Raw genomic sequence first — 15,736 nt, 5'->3', positions numbered from 1 at the left:
CTGTCCCCTGACTCCACATGCCCTGACCTTATTAATGAGTCTGCAATGCGGTGCCTTATCGAAAGCCATTTGAAAATCCAAATAACATCTAATCCACAATGGGCCAAATGACCTTATAGATTATATGAATCTATGAATTACAAATGTTGACAAGGCATTTCCAGCAGATTGGTTTTGTGTATACTATTAATCTGTGGCAGGAGTATAAGACACATTACTTCACGCGTCCATATAATGTTGGATATCTAGTATTTTCATGAAGAAAATTTTATGGATAGCTGATATGCCTGGTAGCTTGATAAAACCTTATTCCCAACATTTTTGCAATAATATATAGCTGCATTAGAATAACAACATGCAAAAAGTAAGTAGGGTCCCACTGCAGTAGCTATGTGTAGAATTCTAAAGGTATAATCAGTTCAGTAAGGGCCCAAGGAATTCTCATTTACATTTATATGGTACTATTACTGTGACCAGCAACGTTTTTCTTTAAATAATTTTGATTTGAGATTTTAGCTATTCATGCAACTATAAAAGTAAAAAATGCCATTTGTACACTATATATAGCTTATAAATTGTGTTCTCTTCAGCTTCTCTTCACAGACTTTCAAGATGTAAAAAGCAAACTCAGCATATTTAAAAGAAATCTGAAGGAATCTAAAATGGTTCAATGGGATGAAAATTGGGATGAAACAGTACTTCCTCTTCTGGTAGGAAGTAACTCAAATTTGTGACTATTGTGTTGGGACTAGTTAGCAGACTGTCCAGTCTGTTTGTTGTTGGCTCTTGCCGGCAGGATCATGGAATGCTGTGGACCAGAATACTTTTTTTTTCTGTTCAGAATAAAACCCAAAGAGTGTCGGTGCTGATCAGAGTATTGATGCTGGATACACCCTCGGTAGACCAATAAATGCTAGCTAATTTCCGGATTAGAAGTTTTGATGCATAAACATGATCACTTGTGCTCCAGAACTAGCCGCGCCTCTATCCAAACTGTTCCAGTACAGCTACAACACTGGCATCTACCCGATAATGTGGAAAATTACCCAGGTATGTCCTGTCCACAAAAAGCAGGACAAATCCAATCTGGCCAATTACCACCCCATCAGCCTACTCTCAATCATCAGCAAAGTGATGGAAGGTGTTGTCGACAGTGCTATCAAGCGGCACTTACTCACCAATAACCTGCTCACCGATGCTCAGTTTGGGTTCCGCCAGGACCACTTGGCTCCAGACCTCATTACAGCCTTGGTCCAAACATGGACAAAAGAGCTGAATTCCAGAGGTGAGGTGAGAGTAACTGCCCTTGACATCAAGGCAGCATTTGACCGAGTGTGGCACCAAGGAGCCCTAGTAAAATTAAAGTCAATGGGACTCGGGAGGTAAACTCTCCAGTGGCTGGAGTCATACCTAGCACAAAGGAAGTTGGTAGTGGTTGTTAGAGGCCAATCATCCCAGCCCCAGGGCATTGCTGCAGGAGTTCCTCAGGGCAGTGTCCTAGGCCCAACCATCTTCAGCTACTTCATCAATGACCTTCCCTCCATCATAAGGTCAGAAATTAGGATGTTCGCTGATGATTGCACACTGTTCAGTTGCAACTCCTCAGCTAATGAAGCACTCCGTGCCCGCATGCAGCAAGACCTGGACAACATCCAGGCTTGGGCTGATAAGTGGCAAGTAACATTCGTGCCAGACAAGTGCTAGGCATGACCATCTCCAACAAGAGCGAGTCTAACCACCTCCCCTTGACATTCAACGGCATTACCATCACCGAATTCCCCCACCATCAACAGCCTGGGGGTCTCCATTGACCAGAAACTTAACTGGACCAGCCACATAAATACTGTGGCTACAGGAGCAGGTCAGAGGCTGGGTATTCTGCGGCGAGTGACTCACGTCCTGGCTCCCCAAAGCCTTTCCACCATCTACAAGGCACAAGTCAGGAGTGTGATGGAATACTCCCCACTTGCCTGGATGAGTGCAACACCAACAACAGTCAAGAAGCTCGACACCATCCAGGACAAAGCAGCCCGCCTGATTGGCACCCCATTCACCCGCCCTAAACATTCACTCTCTTCACCGGCGCAGTGTGTACTATCCACAGGATGCACTGCAGAAACTTGCCAAGGCTTCTTCGACAGCACCTCCCAAACCCGCGACTTCTACCACCTAGAAGGACAAGGGCAGCAGGCACATGGGAACACCACTACATGCACGTTCCCCTCCAAGTCACACACCATCCCGACTTGGAAATATATCGCCATTCCGTCATCGTCGCTGGGTCAGAATCCTGGAACTCCCTTTCTAACAGCACTGTGGGAGAACCTTCACCACACGGACTGCAGCGGTTCAAGAAGGCGGCTCACCACTACCTTCTCAAGGGCAATATATGCTGGTTTTGCCAGCGACGCCCACATCTCACGAATGAATTTTTTTAAAAACTTAACAGCAACGTTTTCAGTTTTAAATTTAAAAAGTCTTTGAAGCCGCAGAAGAAAATAAGGATTGAAGTGTGTTTTTCAAATGGGAACGTCTGGCTGCTTGAACATTTTGCTAAATTGATTTGATGGTCCAGTGCAGAATTTTGCTAACATTGAAGAACTTCCTAAATCACCATCACTCATTTGGTTTGGTTTAAATGTAGAAGTTGAATTTCACTCCTCCTTATCTTTAAAGTTGAAAAGACATTTATAATTTGTGTCTTGTTTATATTTATTTGGTAGTTTGATTACATGAGCACTCAAAGTTCTACAAGACTTATTTTTTGGGTAAAATATTATTTTGTAATAATTGATGTAACTTCAACTTTTTAAAATAGATCATCTTTGTGTTGATTTATTAATGCCGCGGATGTTTTTTTAAATATCATTTCCTGATTTGAAAAATCGATGCGTATCTTAGACACTACTGATCTAAGAGGACTACACAGTGTCTGCTCAGGTGCTAAACTATGATTGTCAAATGTAAATTTAATTCTTTCATTTGCTTGAATTATCATGGGCGGGGTGGCATGTTCATGTCCTAATGCATCTATTACAAAATACAATTCAGGTTGACACTGGCAATCCCCACACAGCAACCCTATAATGTCTGCTTTGCTGCTGGATGCCAGGAATTTCCAGATATGGAAGGAGGAAAAGCTAAAGTAGAAATTAATCCAGAATGTGGCCATGTACTATCTAAAAGTTTTAGCAGTGCCTTAAGAGCAGAACACCTATCCAACCTCTTAGTGTGAAAAATAGCATGTGGTGTAAGAAACTTGAAAAAGGGAGAGATGAGACATTTGAGCATATGGATTACTAACATAACCCATTTAATTTTCATGGTTTTCAATTTTTCTTAAAAGAATGTCAGAAATGTTGGCCAAACACTTAAGTTTCATGATATAATTTAAGAAGCTCTATTTTTGTGCATCTGTTGTAAGGAAACACCTTTGCAGTAGGGCCTGTAATCACCTGGTGTCCAACTCCAATTTTATCTGTTTTAAAAAGAAAAAGCAAACTTTATTACTTAATGTACCTTAATCTATTACTAAAGCAAATTCATCATAAATATTCTTAAGTCCTGAAAATAAAGCTTGTTTTTTTTAATAATATTGAAAGTCTATTTTCTAATACAGGGGTATCAAACTCAATGGTGGACTTGATATGGGCCACATTTTGCAAAAGTTATCTGAACACACCGGTAGAAATTGGTATGCATTTGCCTGTTTTTGGGCATAAAACAGGTACACTGTTCCTTCTGCACTGGTGACATAGACATTGCGATATTGGTTCACACTGTTTTAGGTAGACCTAGCGGCTGCCTGAAATCAGCGTTGGATCAGTTTAAATATGCAAAGGGGCCTGTGCCTATTTCAGGACCCTTATGCAAAATGTGTCAAAAACTAGGTGGAGCATGGGCTGTGCAAGCTCCAACTAGTTTTTCCAGCATGACAACTGACTAAACAATGGTCCTTAAAGGGATCCCTGAAGAGATGGTTAGGAAATTATTTTTTTTTACTTCCCCTTCTGTGAAGCGTGGAGGAGCAGGAGTGCTCCTTCCAGCATCACTGCCGGCTCTCCTGTGTCTTCTCCCCTGTATTGGATCTTGTGATGCTCTGAGCGCAGTGAGAATTCTAATTCTCATTCTCCATTCCCTCACTCCCCATTTGCCTACCAGTTGAAACAATGGGCCAAATCTTGCAGCGTGCACCGTTAGTTAAGATTTTTTTTTGTACCCTTCAGCTGGAAATTATTTTACGCCGTAACTGGGCACCACACTTTAGAAACGACGTCAAGGCCTTAGAGGGGGTGCAAAACAAATTTACTAGACTGGTACCAGGGATGAGGGACTTCAGTTATGTGGATAGATTGGAGAAGCTGGGATTGTTCATTGAATCATAGTAGGTACAGCAGAGGAGGAGGCCATTCGGCTGATCATGCCTGTGCCAGCTCTTTGAAAGAGCTAACCAATTTGTCCCGTTCCCCTGATTTTTTTCCCCATAGCCCTGTAATTTTATTTCTTTTCAAGTATTTATCTAATTCCCTTTTGAAAGTTACTATTGATCATCTTCCACCACTTTTTCAGGCAATGCATTCCAGATCATTACAACTCGCTGCATTAAAAAAAATGTTTCCTTATGCCGCCTCTGGCTCTTTTGCCGATCACCTTAAATCTGTGTCCTTTGGTTACTGACCCTTCTGCCACTGGAAACAGTTTCTCCCTATTTACTCTATCAAAACCATTCATGATCTTGAACACCTCTATCAAATCTCCCCTTAACCTTCTCTGTTCTAAGGAGAACAACCCCAGTTTCTCCAGTCTCTTCCCATAACTGAAGTCCCTCATCCCTGGTACCATTCTAGTAGATTTCTTCTGCACCCTCTCTAAGGCCTTGACATCTTTCTTAAAGTGTGGAGCCCAGAATTGAACACAGTACTCCAGCTGAGGCCTAACCAGGTTTAGCATAAATTCCTTGCCTTTGTACTCTATGCCTCGATTAATACAGCCCAGGATTCCATATGCTTTTTTAACAGCCTTCTCAACTTGCCCTGCCACCTTCAACGACCTTTGCACATATACCCCCAGGTCTTTCTTCTTGCACCCCTTTTAATATTGTACCATTTAGTTTACATTCTCCCTACCAAAATGCATCACTTCACACTTCTCTGCATTAAATTTTATCTGCTATGTGTCTGCCCATTTCACCAGTCTGTCTACGTCCTCCTGAAGTCTGTTACTATCCTCCACATTGTTTACTAGGTTTGAGTTTTGTGTCATCTGCAAACTTTGAAATTATACCCTCTATACCCTCCAAGACCATGTCATTTAATATTTATCAAAGAGCAGTGGTCCTAATACCGACCCCTGGGGAACACCACTGTATACTTCCCTCCTGTCTGGAAAAACAACCATTCACCACTACTCTTGGCTTTCTGTCCCCTAGCCAATTTTGTGCCCATGCTACCACTGTCCCTTTAATCCCATGGGCTTTAATTTTGCTAACTAGTATTACGTGGTACTTTATCAAATGCCTTTTGAAAGTCCATAGACACATCAACTGCACATAGAGCAGAGAAGGTTAAGGGGAGATTTGATAGGTGTTCAAAATCATGAACATTTTTGATAGAGACACTGTTTCCAGTGGCCGAAGGGAGGTAACCAAAGGACACAGATTTAACATGATCGGTAAAAGAGCCAGAGGCGAGGTGAGGTGACATTTTTTAACTCAGCAAGTTGTAATGATCTGGAATGCACTGCTTGAAAGGATGGTGGAAGCAGATTCAATAGTAACTTTCAAAAAGGTGTATTAAATAAATACTTTGAAGGGAAAAAATTTACAGGGCTATGGGACTAATTGGATAGCTCTTTCAAAGAGCTGGCACTAGCCCGATGGGCCGAACAGCTGCTTCCTGTGATACTGGAGATGTGAGCTAATAGCGTGGCGATGGCAATGGGGCATCTGGGACCTTAGTGAATGCCGGAACGAACAGTCTACCTCCTTAACCAATGAGATTTAAGGATTGAGAAAGAAATCGGAATGACTGAGGAGGAGGGTGAATTAGGGTCAAATCAGGTACAGAAAGAGAAAGAGAGAGGGGAAAGGAAGATTGGATTGAGAGAGAGAGAGAGGAAAAAAAAAGACAGAGGAAATCTAAGAAAAAAAATTCCAGCACGATTAGGTCCAATCTTTCATTGCTTTTACTCTCCGGCCCACCTCCCCCTCCTCCCCCCTCCCCAGTCCCAATCTCCTCACCCCCTCATCCTCAAACTCCTGTTTACCCCCTTAGTCTCAATCTGAGCCTCCCGACCACTTCTTCCCCCCCGCCCCCCCCCCACCAAGTTCCAATCTTAATCTCCCGACCCACCACCCAAGTCCGATCTGTTTCCTGATGGTCCCCCCTCCCCCCCCACAGCGAGTCCTGATCTTAATCTCCCTCTTCCCCACACCCCCAGTCCTGATTTTATTCTCATCTCCTCTTTCCCCCCCCCCCCCCCCCCCCGGATTGTGATTTTATTCTCCCAACCCCCGAGTTCTGATCATCTTCTCCTGCCAGCCTTCCAGTCTCAATTTTAGTTTTCTGACCACCCCCCCCCCAGTCCTGATATTAATCTAACTATTCCCCTCCCCCACACACTATCTCTGAGCTAGAAAGAAAAGTGATCCTGCTCCTGCCCACTGTCCTGTGAGCCTAGCTGGAAAGTGTGGATTTTGCTGAGAACAAGATCAAACTTAACTGCTACTCCCATTCTGCGGTTGAAAAGCCTGCTGCTACATGAAGGGCCACATAGCCATAGTAGTGGAGGGCAGCAGATAGCTGTAGAACCATTCCCAGCATGAATCACAACCATGGTTTAGGTGGAAATGAAGGTAGCTAATGTATGATCCTATAAGAACATTTTGGATTTTATTAAAACAAATCTTATAAGTATACCTCAGAACCTATGTTGTGCTTATTTTTAAATGTATCTTCAATTAGATACAGTTTTTTGTGTATTTTTTGGATTACTAGAGACACAACAGGGACTGCATTTTCTATAATCCTACAAAATGCCCCTTGAATTTTATTGATGTCCTAGACAGTTTCATATGTCTTAAAGGCATTTATATAGTGCCTTTTAATGTCAAAAAATGTCCCAAAACACTTCACTGAGGCATAATAAAAATAAGGGACAGTAGAGTCAAAGGAGGAGTAATCAAAAGCTTGGTCAAAGAGCACAGGAAAGTGTAGAGACGGAATTCCGGATCGTGGGCCTAAGCGGCTAAAGGCACAGCTACCAATGGTGGGGTGAACAGAGAGGGATGCACAAGAGGCCAGAGTCAGAAGAACAAAGCTTGGTGGGGGAAGAGATTTGTAGGAGTAGCAGAGGCCCCAGAGATAGGAAGAAGTGAGGACATGAAGGGATTTAAAGACTATGATGACAAGTTTTAATTTGAGACATTTGGGTATTAGGAGCCACTGTAGGACAACAAGGACTGGTGTTAATTAATAAAAGAGACTTAGTGCAGCATAGGATGTGAGCATTTTGGATAAGCTGAAGTTTATACAGGGTGAAGGATAGGAGGCTGGCCAGAAGTGGTAACAAGGAGGGTTGATGAGGGTAGTGCCTTTGATGTAGTCTATATGGATTTTAACAAAGCTTTTGACAAGGTCCCACATGGCAGATGGTGAAAAAAGTAAAAGCCCATGGGATCCAAATTGGCTCAGTGGCAGGAAGCAAAGGGTAACAATCGAGTGTTTCCAGTGGGGTCCCTTGCTTTTTGTGGTACATATAAATGATTTAGACTTAAATGTAGGGGGCATGATTAAGAAGTTTGCAGATGATACAAAAATTGGCCGTGTGGTTGATAGTGAAGAGGAAAGCTGTAGACTGCAGGAATAGATCAATGGGCTTGTCAGGTGGGTAGAAAAGTGGCAAATGGAATTCAATCCAGAGAAGTGCGAGAAGCATTTGGGGAAGGCAAACAAGGCAAGGGATTACACAATAAATGGGAGGATACTGAGAGGTGTACAGGAACAGAGGGACCTTGGATTTCATGTCCACAGATCCCTGAAGGCAGCAGAACAGGTAGAAAGGCATACAGGATAATTTCCTTTATTAGCCGAGGCATAGAATATAAAAGCAGGGAGGTTATGCTAGAACTGTATAAAACACTAGTTAGGCCACAGCTTGAGTACTGCATACAGTTCTGGTCACCACATTACAGGAAAGATGTACTAGAGAGGGTACAGAGGAGATTTACGAGGATATTTCCAGGACTGGAGAATTTTAGCTATGAGGAAAGATTGGATAGGCTGGGGTTGTTTTCTTTGGAACAAAGGAGGCTGAGGGGAGATTTAATTGAGTGGATAGGAAGGACCTATTTCCCTTAGCAGAGAGGTCATTAACCAGGGGGCATAGATTTAAAGTAATTGGTAGAAGGATTAGAGGGGAACTGAAGAGAAATTTTTTCACCCAGAGGGTGGTGGGGGTCTGGAACTCTCTGCCTGAAAGGGTGGTAGAGGCAGAAACCTTCATCACATTTAAAAAATACTTGGATATGCACTTGAAGTGCTGTAACCTACAAACCAAGTGCTGGAAAGTGTGATTAGGCTGGAAACTTCTTTTTAGGCCGGCACAGACACGATGGGCCGAATGGCCGCCATAAATTTCTATGATTCTAAGTGCATTGGAATAGTTCATGTCTGGAGGGGACAAAGGCACAGACGAGGGTCAGCAACAAATGGGCTGAGGTGGATGTTGTGTTTGTGATGGAAAGGACGTGGGGTCAAATAGTATGCCAAGGTTATGAACAGCCTGGTTCATGCTGAGATGGGCGTGGAGGGTGGGATGGAGGAATTAGCAAGGGTATGGAGTTTATGGCAGGAGTTGAAGACTATGGCTTTGGTCTTCTCTACATTGGATAAGCAGTCTGACAATAGAGGCAGTGGAACGGTGGAGAGCGGGAGCTGGCTGTCATTAGGGTAGATGTGGAAGCTGACCCCATATCTGCAAATGATACCAAAGCAGCATACAGAATAGAAGTGGGGGTGGGGGTGGGGGAGGTCAAAGATGGATTCTTAGAGGACTCTGGAGGAAATGGTACAAGGGCTGGAAGAGAAGCCACTGCTTTGGCTTTGGTGGGATGAATAATAGCGGAACCAAAGTCATCCCACTGAGCTGAATAACGGAGGAGAGACATTGAACAAGGATGATGCGGTCGACTATGTCAAAGGCTGTAAAGAGGATATGGAGGGATAATGCAGCACAGTCATAGAGACAGCCATTTCTAACTTATGGAAGGAATCTTACAACACCAGGTTATAGTCCAACTGTTTTATTTGAAAATCACAAGCTTTCGGAGGCTTTCTCCTTCGTCAGGTGAGCGAGTGTGGGATTCCATGGAAGGTTACCGCATTTATATTCAGAGAACAATACCTGGTGATTACAGATAATCTTTCCAACTGCCCGTTGTCAAGGCATCAATTTCTGTTCGACGATTTTGCGTTGTCGTGTGTCTCGAAGGCCGCCTTGGAGAACGCTTACCCGAAGATCGGTGGCTGAATGTCCTTGACTGCTGAAGTGTTCCCCGACTGGGAGGGAACCCTCCTGTCTGGCGATTGTTGCGCGGTGTCCGTTCATCCGTTGTCGCAGTGTCTGCATGGTCTCGCCAATGTACCATGCTCCGGGGCATCCTTTCCTGCAACGTATGAGGTAGACAACGTTGGCCGAGTCACAGGAGTATGAACCATGTACCTGGTGGGTGGTGTCCTCTCGTGTGATGGTGGTGTCTGTGTCGATGATCTGGCATGTCTTGCAGAGGTTGCCGTGGCAGGATTGCGTGGTGCCATGGACGCTGTTCTCCTGAAAGCTGGGTAATTTGCTGCGAACGATGGTCTGTTTGAGGCTGGGTGGCTGTTTGAAGGCGAGTAGTGCAGGTGTGGGGATGGCCTTAGCGAGGTGTTCGTCGTCAAAGGCCATCCCCAGACCTCCACTACTCGCCTTCAAACAGCCACCCAACCTCAAACAGACCATCGTTCGCAGAAAATTACCCAGCTTTCAGGAGAACAGCGTCCACGACACCACACAACCCTGCCACGACAACCTCTGCAAGACATGCCAGATCATCGACACAGACACCACCCACCAGGTACATGGTTCATACTCCTGTGACTCGGCCAACGTTGTCTACCTCATACGTTGCAGGAAAGGATGCCCCGGAGCATGGTACATTGGCGAGACCATGCAGACACTGCGACAACGGATGAACAGACACCGCGCAACAATCGCCAGACAGGAGGGTTCCCTCCCAGTCGGGGAACACTTCAGCAGTCAAGGACATTCAGCCACCGATCTTCGGGTAAGCGTTCTCCAAGGCGGCCTTCGAGACACACGACAACGCAAAATCGAACAGAAATTGATAGCCAAGTTCCGCACCCATGAGGACGGCCTCAACCGGGATCTTGGGTTCATGTCACGCTACACGTAACCCCACCAGTGAAAAAAAGTTATCCGTTTTTAACACAATGGGTCATTCTCTGTCTTTCTCTTCCTTTCGGATGTTTCTCTCCCTCTCTCTCTCTGTTTTGTGTTCTGGCCGTTTGTGTATTCGGTGGTCCTGTAGGTAACATCACTCTGAACACTTTGATTGCCTTGACAACGGGCAGTTGGAAAGATTATCTGTAATCACCAGGTATTGTTCTCTGACTATAAATGCAGTAACCTTCCATGGAATCCCACACTCGCTCACCTGACGAAGGAGAAAGCCTCCGAAAGCTTGTGATTTTCAAATAAAACAGTTGGACTATAACCTGGTGTTGTAAGATTCCTTACATTTGTCAACCCCAGTCCATCACCGGCATCTCCACATCATTTCTAACTTGGGTTAGGGCCATTTGATGCTGTGGAAGAACCTGATCAATGAGAGTGAAATAGAGTTCGAAGGTAACAACACGTTGGAGGACTTGAGAGGAAACTGAATGTTCTTCCAAACTCCATCTCCAGAGTTTTTTTTTCCAGGAGGTGGTGATACCAGTTTTAAAAGAGATAGAAGAAAGGGAACCATTCACAAAGTCAGCTAGCATTTGGGACAGGAAGAGAAGTTGGGAATCGGATTGAGAGCAGGAGATGGGAACGTAGACAAGATGAGCCTGGAGACGGGAAAGAAACTAGAGGGGGGTGAGGCAGTTGGGAGGGAGGTAGGACTTGGTGATGTTTGATTACGTTATCAGCAGGACACGTTTTCTTTAAACCTGGAACTCGGAGGGAAGGAGGGAAAGAGAGGTTGCCAGCTTTATTGACAGGCCTATTGGTGAATGACTGATTAGCAAGTCATAGCCTTCCCACTGGGCATGTAGATGGAAAAAATGGTCAAAAAGACAGGTATTAAACAAGAGACTATGTAAACCCAGAGCTGGAAGCAAAAATGCAGGTCTGTTTTTGCAGTTAGAAGCTGTCTATAAAAGTAATGCCTAAAACAAGTGTCAGCCCACAAAAGGGCTGTGCTTTGCCTGTTACTCTAATTTCCTGTGTGAAATAAAGCAGCTTAACATATTTGGCCTCGTCTCAGCACGTGTTTTTCGGTCCACCTCTGAAAAGATTGGAGAAGGACGTACGAGGGCATGCGTGAAAAGCATGATATCCCGTTCAGATCACAAAGGGGCCCTATTATTACACCCTCAGGTTATGCACAGGCGCACTCCTGAACGTAAGATGCTCAGACTGCTAACAGCACCAGACCTGAACTTTTTAACAATCCTTAACACTATGGTAACACAAAGCATGCTTTTGTTTGGCTTGTTCGTTTTAATTTCACATGCCCATAAATCAGCTAATTTCTAAAATACTGATTTCACGATTTATTAACGTACAGTTAAAATGCACTGGAGATTTAGCTGAGAGTTGAAAAAGTGTGTGCATGTATGTATGTTTGATTTGTTCATTTTTATGCTGGCTTATAGAAAAATAGGGTACTGGTTCTGAAATAGTTCATGTTCCTTTTATACAATGACAGCAAGAACAGATTTACAAGAATGGTGCCAGGGATGAGGGACTTCAGTTATGTGGAGAGACTGGAGAAGCTGGGGTTGTTGTTCTTAGAACAGAGAAGGTTAAGAGATTTAATAGAGGTGTTCAAAAATCATGAACGGTTTTGATAGCGTAAACAAGGAGAAACTGTTTCCAGTGGCAGACAGATCGGTAAGCAGAGGACACAGATTTAAGGTGATTGGTAAAAGAGCCAGAGTCGACATGAGGAAACATTTTTTTTAATGCAGCAAGATGTAATGGTCTGGCATACATTGCCTGAAAGGGTGGTGGAAGCAGAGTCAATAGTAACTTTCAAAAGGGAATTGGATAAATACTTGAAGGAAAAAAATTTATGAGGAAAGAGCAAGGGAATGGGACTAATTGGATAGCTCTGTCAAAGAGCCAGCATAGGCACAATGGGCCGAATGGCCTCCTCCTGTGCTGTACCTACTATGGTAAGAACAACTTGCATTCATAAAGCACCTCTAACGTACAAAAATGTCGGACAAAACTGGACGACGAGCCAAAGGAGATATGAGATGGGGTAATTGAAAGCCCTCCATGGCCTTACCCCTTCCAATTTTTGGGGACCTCCTCCAGCTCTAAAACCCACTGAGAACTCTGCCTTTCTCTACCTCTGGCCTCTTGTGCATCCAAAGAGATAAGTTTTAAGGAGGGTCTTAAAGGAGGAGAGAGGTGGTGATGGTTAGGGAAGGAATTCCAGAGCATAGGGCATAGATGGTTGCCAGTGGTGGGACAAAGAGATTGGGGTGGATGCACAAAGGAGGATGAAATCAGTGACTGAGCTGAAAACAAAAGCTTTGGTCTTCCCAGGACTGGATGTCTGACAAGCAGACTGACAACATAGACGCAGCGGAGGGGTCAAGAGAGCCGGAGGAGACGTAGAGCTGGGTGGTGGTAGCGTATATGTGGAACCTGATGTCTTCGGATGATGTTCGCAAGGGGCAGCATGTAGATAAGGAAGAGGAGGTCGAGGATAGATCCTTGGTGACTCCAGAGGTACTCGTGCAGGTGTGGGAAGAGAAGCCTTTGCTGGATGCTCTGGCTACAACTGGATAGCCAAGAGTGGAAGCATGTGAAGGCAGTCCCTCTCAGCTGGACAACGGAGGAGAGGCATTGGAGGAGGATGGTGTGGTGAACCATGTCAAAGGCTACAAAGAGGTCAAGAAGGACATGGAGTGATAATGCACCATAATCATAATCACAGGCTGTCATTTGTGACTTCGATTTGGATCGTTTCAATGCTGATGGCTGGGGCTGAATCCCGATTGTATAGATTAAAACATGGAGTTGCTGGTAAGATGGGTACGGAATAGGGAGGTGAAAACACGTTCAAGGACTTTGGCTCAGCCGTTTAGCAGCCTCTCTTATGAAGCACAACGCTGAAGACAGATATCCTGATACGCCCAGGAATAACTGTCTGAACCTTATAGGAACATAGGAATTGCTAGATGAAAAAAGACCACGGTCTATCTAGTTCGCCATCTACCATCCTGGTAATGGCATGATACAACGATAATGGACTTGTTGACTAATCATTGCATCAATCTCTATCAATTTGTCTGCAACAGTTCCAGACATGACTTGAGGAAAACCCCAGTGGTGGAGAGTTTTGGGAACCATAGTTCTAAAGTTGCATGTTTTTCCCAAGCATGCTACACTTACCAGGATTTTTTTCTCCCTTTGTCACACACTTTGCATTTCTCTACATTGAGATTCATCTGCCACCTGTGTGTGTGTGTGTGTGTGTCTCTCTCTCTCTCTGTGCCCCCCTCTCTCCCTGTGCCTCTCTCTGGTGAGAAATGTCCTAGGAATTAAATTCATCCCCTGGAGAGAAAGAGAAGAATAAATGGAGTGGGATGTTGGCTCCAGTAATCTGTCAATATTAGTGAAGCTAAGTGAAAGTACTGGGGCTGGGAGACCGGGGGCGGGGAACCTGGGGACAGGGAGCCCAGAGACACAGTGCAGTCTCCAGCCAGGGCTTCGTTCATCCATTGCTGTCTCCAGCCAGGGTTTAATTCATCGTCTGCCCAATTCCCAAGTATGTAATCACATGTATATGTAAAGTATGAGTTATAATTGCATGTGCCTTTCTTGTCTCCCCAAGACCTGCTGTTCCTCCTATAAATCTAGGAGTGCCATTGAAACACCAGAGGAATTCTCAATCTTACCCACCTGCAAAATAGAAGCTGGAAGCAAGATAGCTGTGAAGAATAAAGATGGAAATAAAATTCTTGCAATGCTTAAAAAAGACTGATCAGCAATAAAATTTAATAGTAACAGACACTTACCAAGCTCCATTTTGAATAGGTGATACGTCTCTGGGTTACGTATTGTAGATGCCAAATATACAACTGAACTTCTTTTCGTTTTTTCACCAGATGAATCAATAAGAAATTTTTCCAGTACAGAAACTAGGCAAAGAATCACCTCAGGGTCATAAACTACATCTGTTTGTGAAGAGAAACGAAAGAAAGAAATGAGACTTCAGTTACATTTTACTCATATTTCTGGCTAAATAGCCTCTTGATTTAACATACACACAATATGTTTTAATTGAGAAAGATTCACAAACATATGAACTATTCTGCATTTCTGCACCTCCAATGTTAGACAGCTTTGTACTTGTTATATTACAGACAAATTGTTCTTCATTACCTTGATACTCGCTATTTTTCCAGACATAAATAAGCACTGCATATTTTTCATTTTTACAAAAGAACAGCCATCCAGGGATGAATTACAGATAAATATAGTTATCTGCAAAAGGAACCTCAAATCAGCTCAATATCTGATGTCTGATGTTACTCGCTACTCAGTTCAAGCATATATCTTTAATTTTGTAGGAAAATGCCCCTTAGAACATTTAAATTGCCTTAAATGTGTCCTCAAAATGGAGTCAGTAGTTAGACTGAATGCTTAGAAAGGAAAGGGCTAATTAAACCATGAAGGCTTATACAAACAAAACATTACTTATCAGGGATAGAAGACAAGCCATCAAGACTACAGGCCACTAAGGGAGACATATCTGGACCCTTTGCAAGCAAGGATTAAATGAGTTACCTGGCATGTCTAGGTGCCAGCGTTTCATTGATTTGGAGGTTATCAGGGGTACCAACATGGCTGTGTGAGGTGACTTAATAGCGAAAGGGCTGAACTCTTCTAACACGTGTCACTCAGTTTGCTCAATAGAAATGAGGTGGATATGTAAGATGGTGTTTTTGATAGTAAAGTATTTGGTCCTCAGTTCTTTTTTGTTTCTCATGCTTTTAGTAGGTTTTGAAGGAGTAGGTGTAGGAGGTCTTCATCTAGTATACGGTAGAAACTTGCCTCAGTAAAATCAGAAAGCACATCTCCAAGAGAAAAAGTTACAAAGTTAAAATTGTACAGCTATGCCAGCCAGATTTAAAAAGAGCAGGAAATCGGATCCCTTTAAAAGACCAGCGCCAGCCCAGCGTAGCATTTAAAAAGAGCGGGAAAATGGAAACCTTTAAAAGGAGACCAGCGCCAGCCCAGCCCAGTAAAACAAGCGCACAGAAAAATCTCAAAAAGTGGCATCATAGTCAGCGCAGAGAGGAGGGGTGGAGCCCGAGAGAATTAAGCTAAGTGTTCAATTTACAATGCACACACTATTTTTAACTATAAACCAATCTATCAACATTAAATAAATAGTTAAATAAGTAAATCAAGAAATATTCAGCATAATTACTAATTAGTTGTAATT

The 15,736-nt window shown here is 43.6% G+C and overlaps 2 protein-coding genes across 7 annotated transcripts in view; one reads left to right on the top strand and one right to left on the bottom strand.

Moving 5' to 3' along the window:
- The window catches only part of alg1 (ALG1 chitobiosyldiphosphodolichol beta-mannosyltransferase), a 51,886-nt gene extending 48,291 nt beyond the window's left edge, over positions 1–3,595 (top strand). For both annotated transcript variants that reach the window (XM_068003103.1, XM_068003101.1), the window contains one exon: positions 591–3,595. In XM_068003103.1, the coding sequence (XP_067859204.1) occupies positions 591–734 (144 nt within the window). In that variant the 3' untranslated portion in view covers positions 735–3,595. The remainder of the gene's footprint in view (positions 1–590) is intronic.
- Positions 1–15,736, bottom strand: part of eef2kmt (eukaryotic elongation factor 2 lysine methyltransferase) — a 70,546-nt gene that overhangs the window by 25,528 nt on the left and 29,282 nt on the right. For 3 of the 5 annotated variants that reach the window (XM_068003104.1, XM_068003106.1, XM_068003108.1), the window contains 2 exons: positions 14,304–14,462; positions 3,283–3,478 (listed from right to left, as the gene is read on the bottom strand). In XM_068003104.1, coding sequence (XP_067859205.1) covers positions 3,372–3,478; positions 14,304–14,462 — 266 coding nt within the window. In that variant the 3' untranslated portion in view covers positions 3,283–3,371. Of the gene's footprint in view, positions 1–3,282; positions 3,479–14,187; positions 14,217–14,303; positions 14,463–15,736 lie in introns of those variants that run through there. The other 2 variants (XM_068003105.1, XM_068003107.1) reach the window with 2 other exon arrangements.

Source organism: Heptranchias perlo, chromosome 22, assembly GCF_035084215.1.
Source record: "Heptranchias perlo isolate sHepPer1 chromosome 22, sHepPer1.hap1, whole genome shotgun sequence".
Classification (NCBI taxonomy): domain Eukaryota; kingdom Metazoa; phylum Chordata; class Chondrichthyes; order Hexanchiformes; family Hexanchidae; genus Heptranchias; species Heptranchias perlo.
Note: the sequence above shows the minus strand (reverse complement) of the source record. Positions and strands in the feature narration are given on the sequence as shown.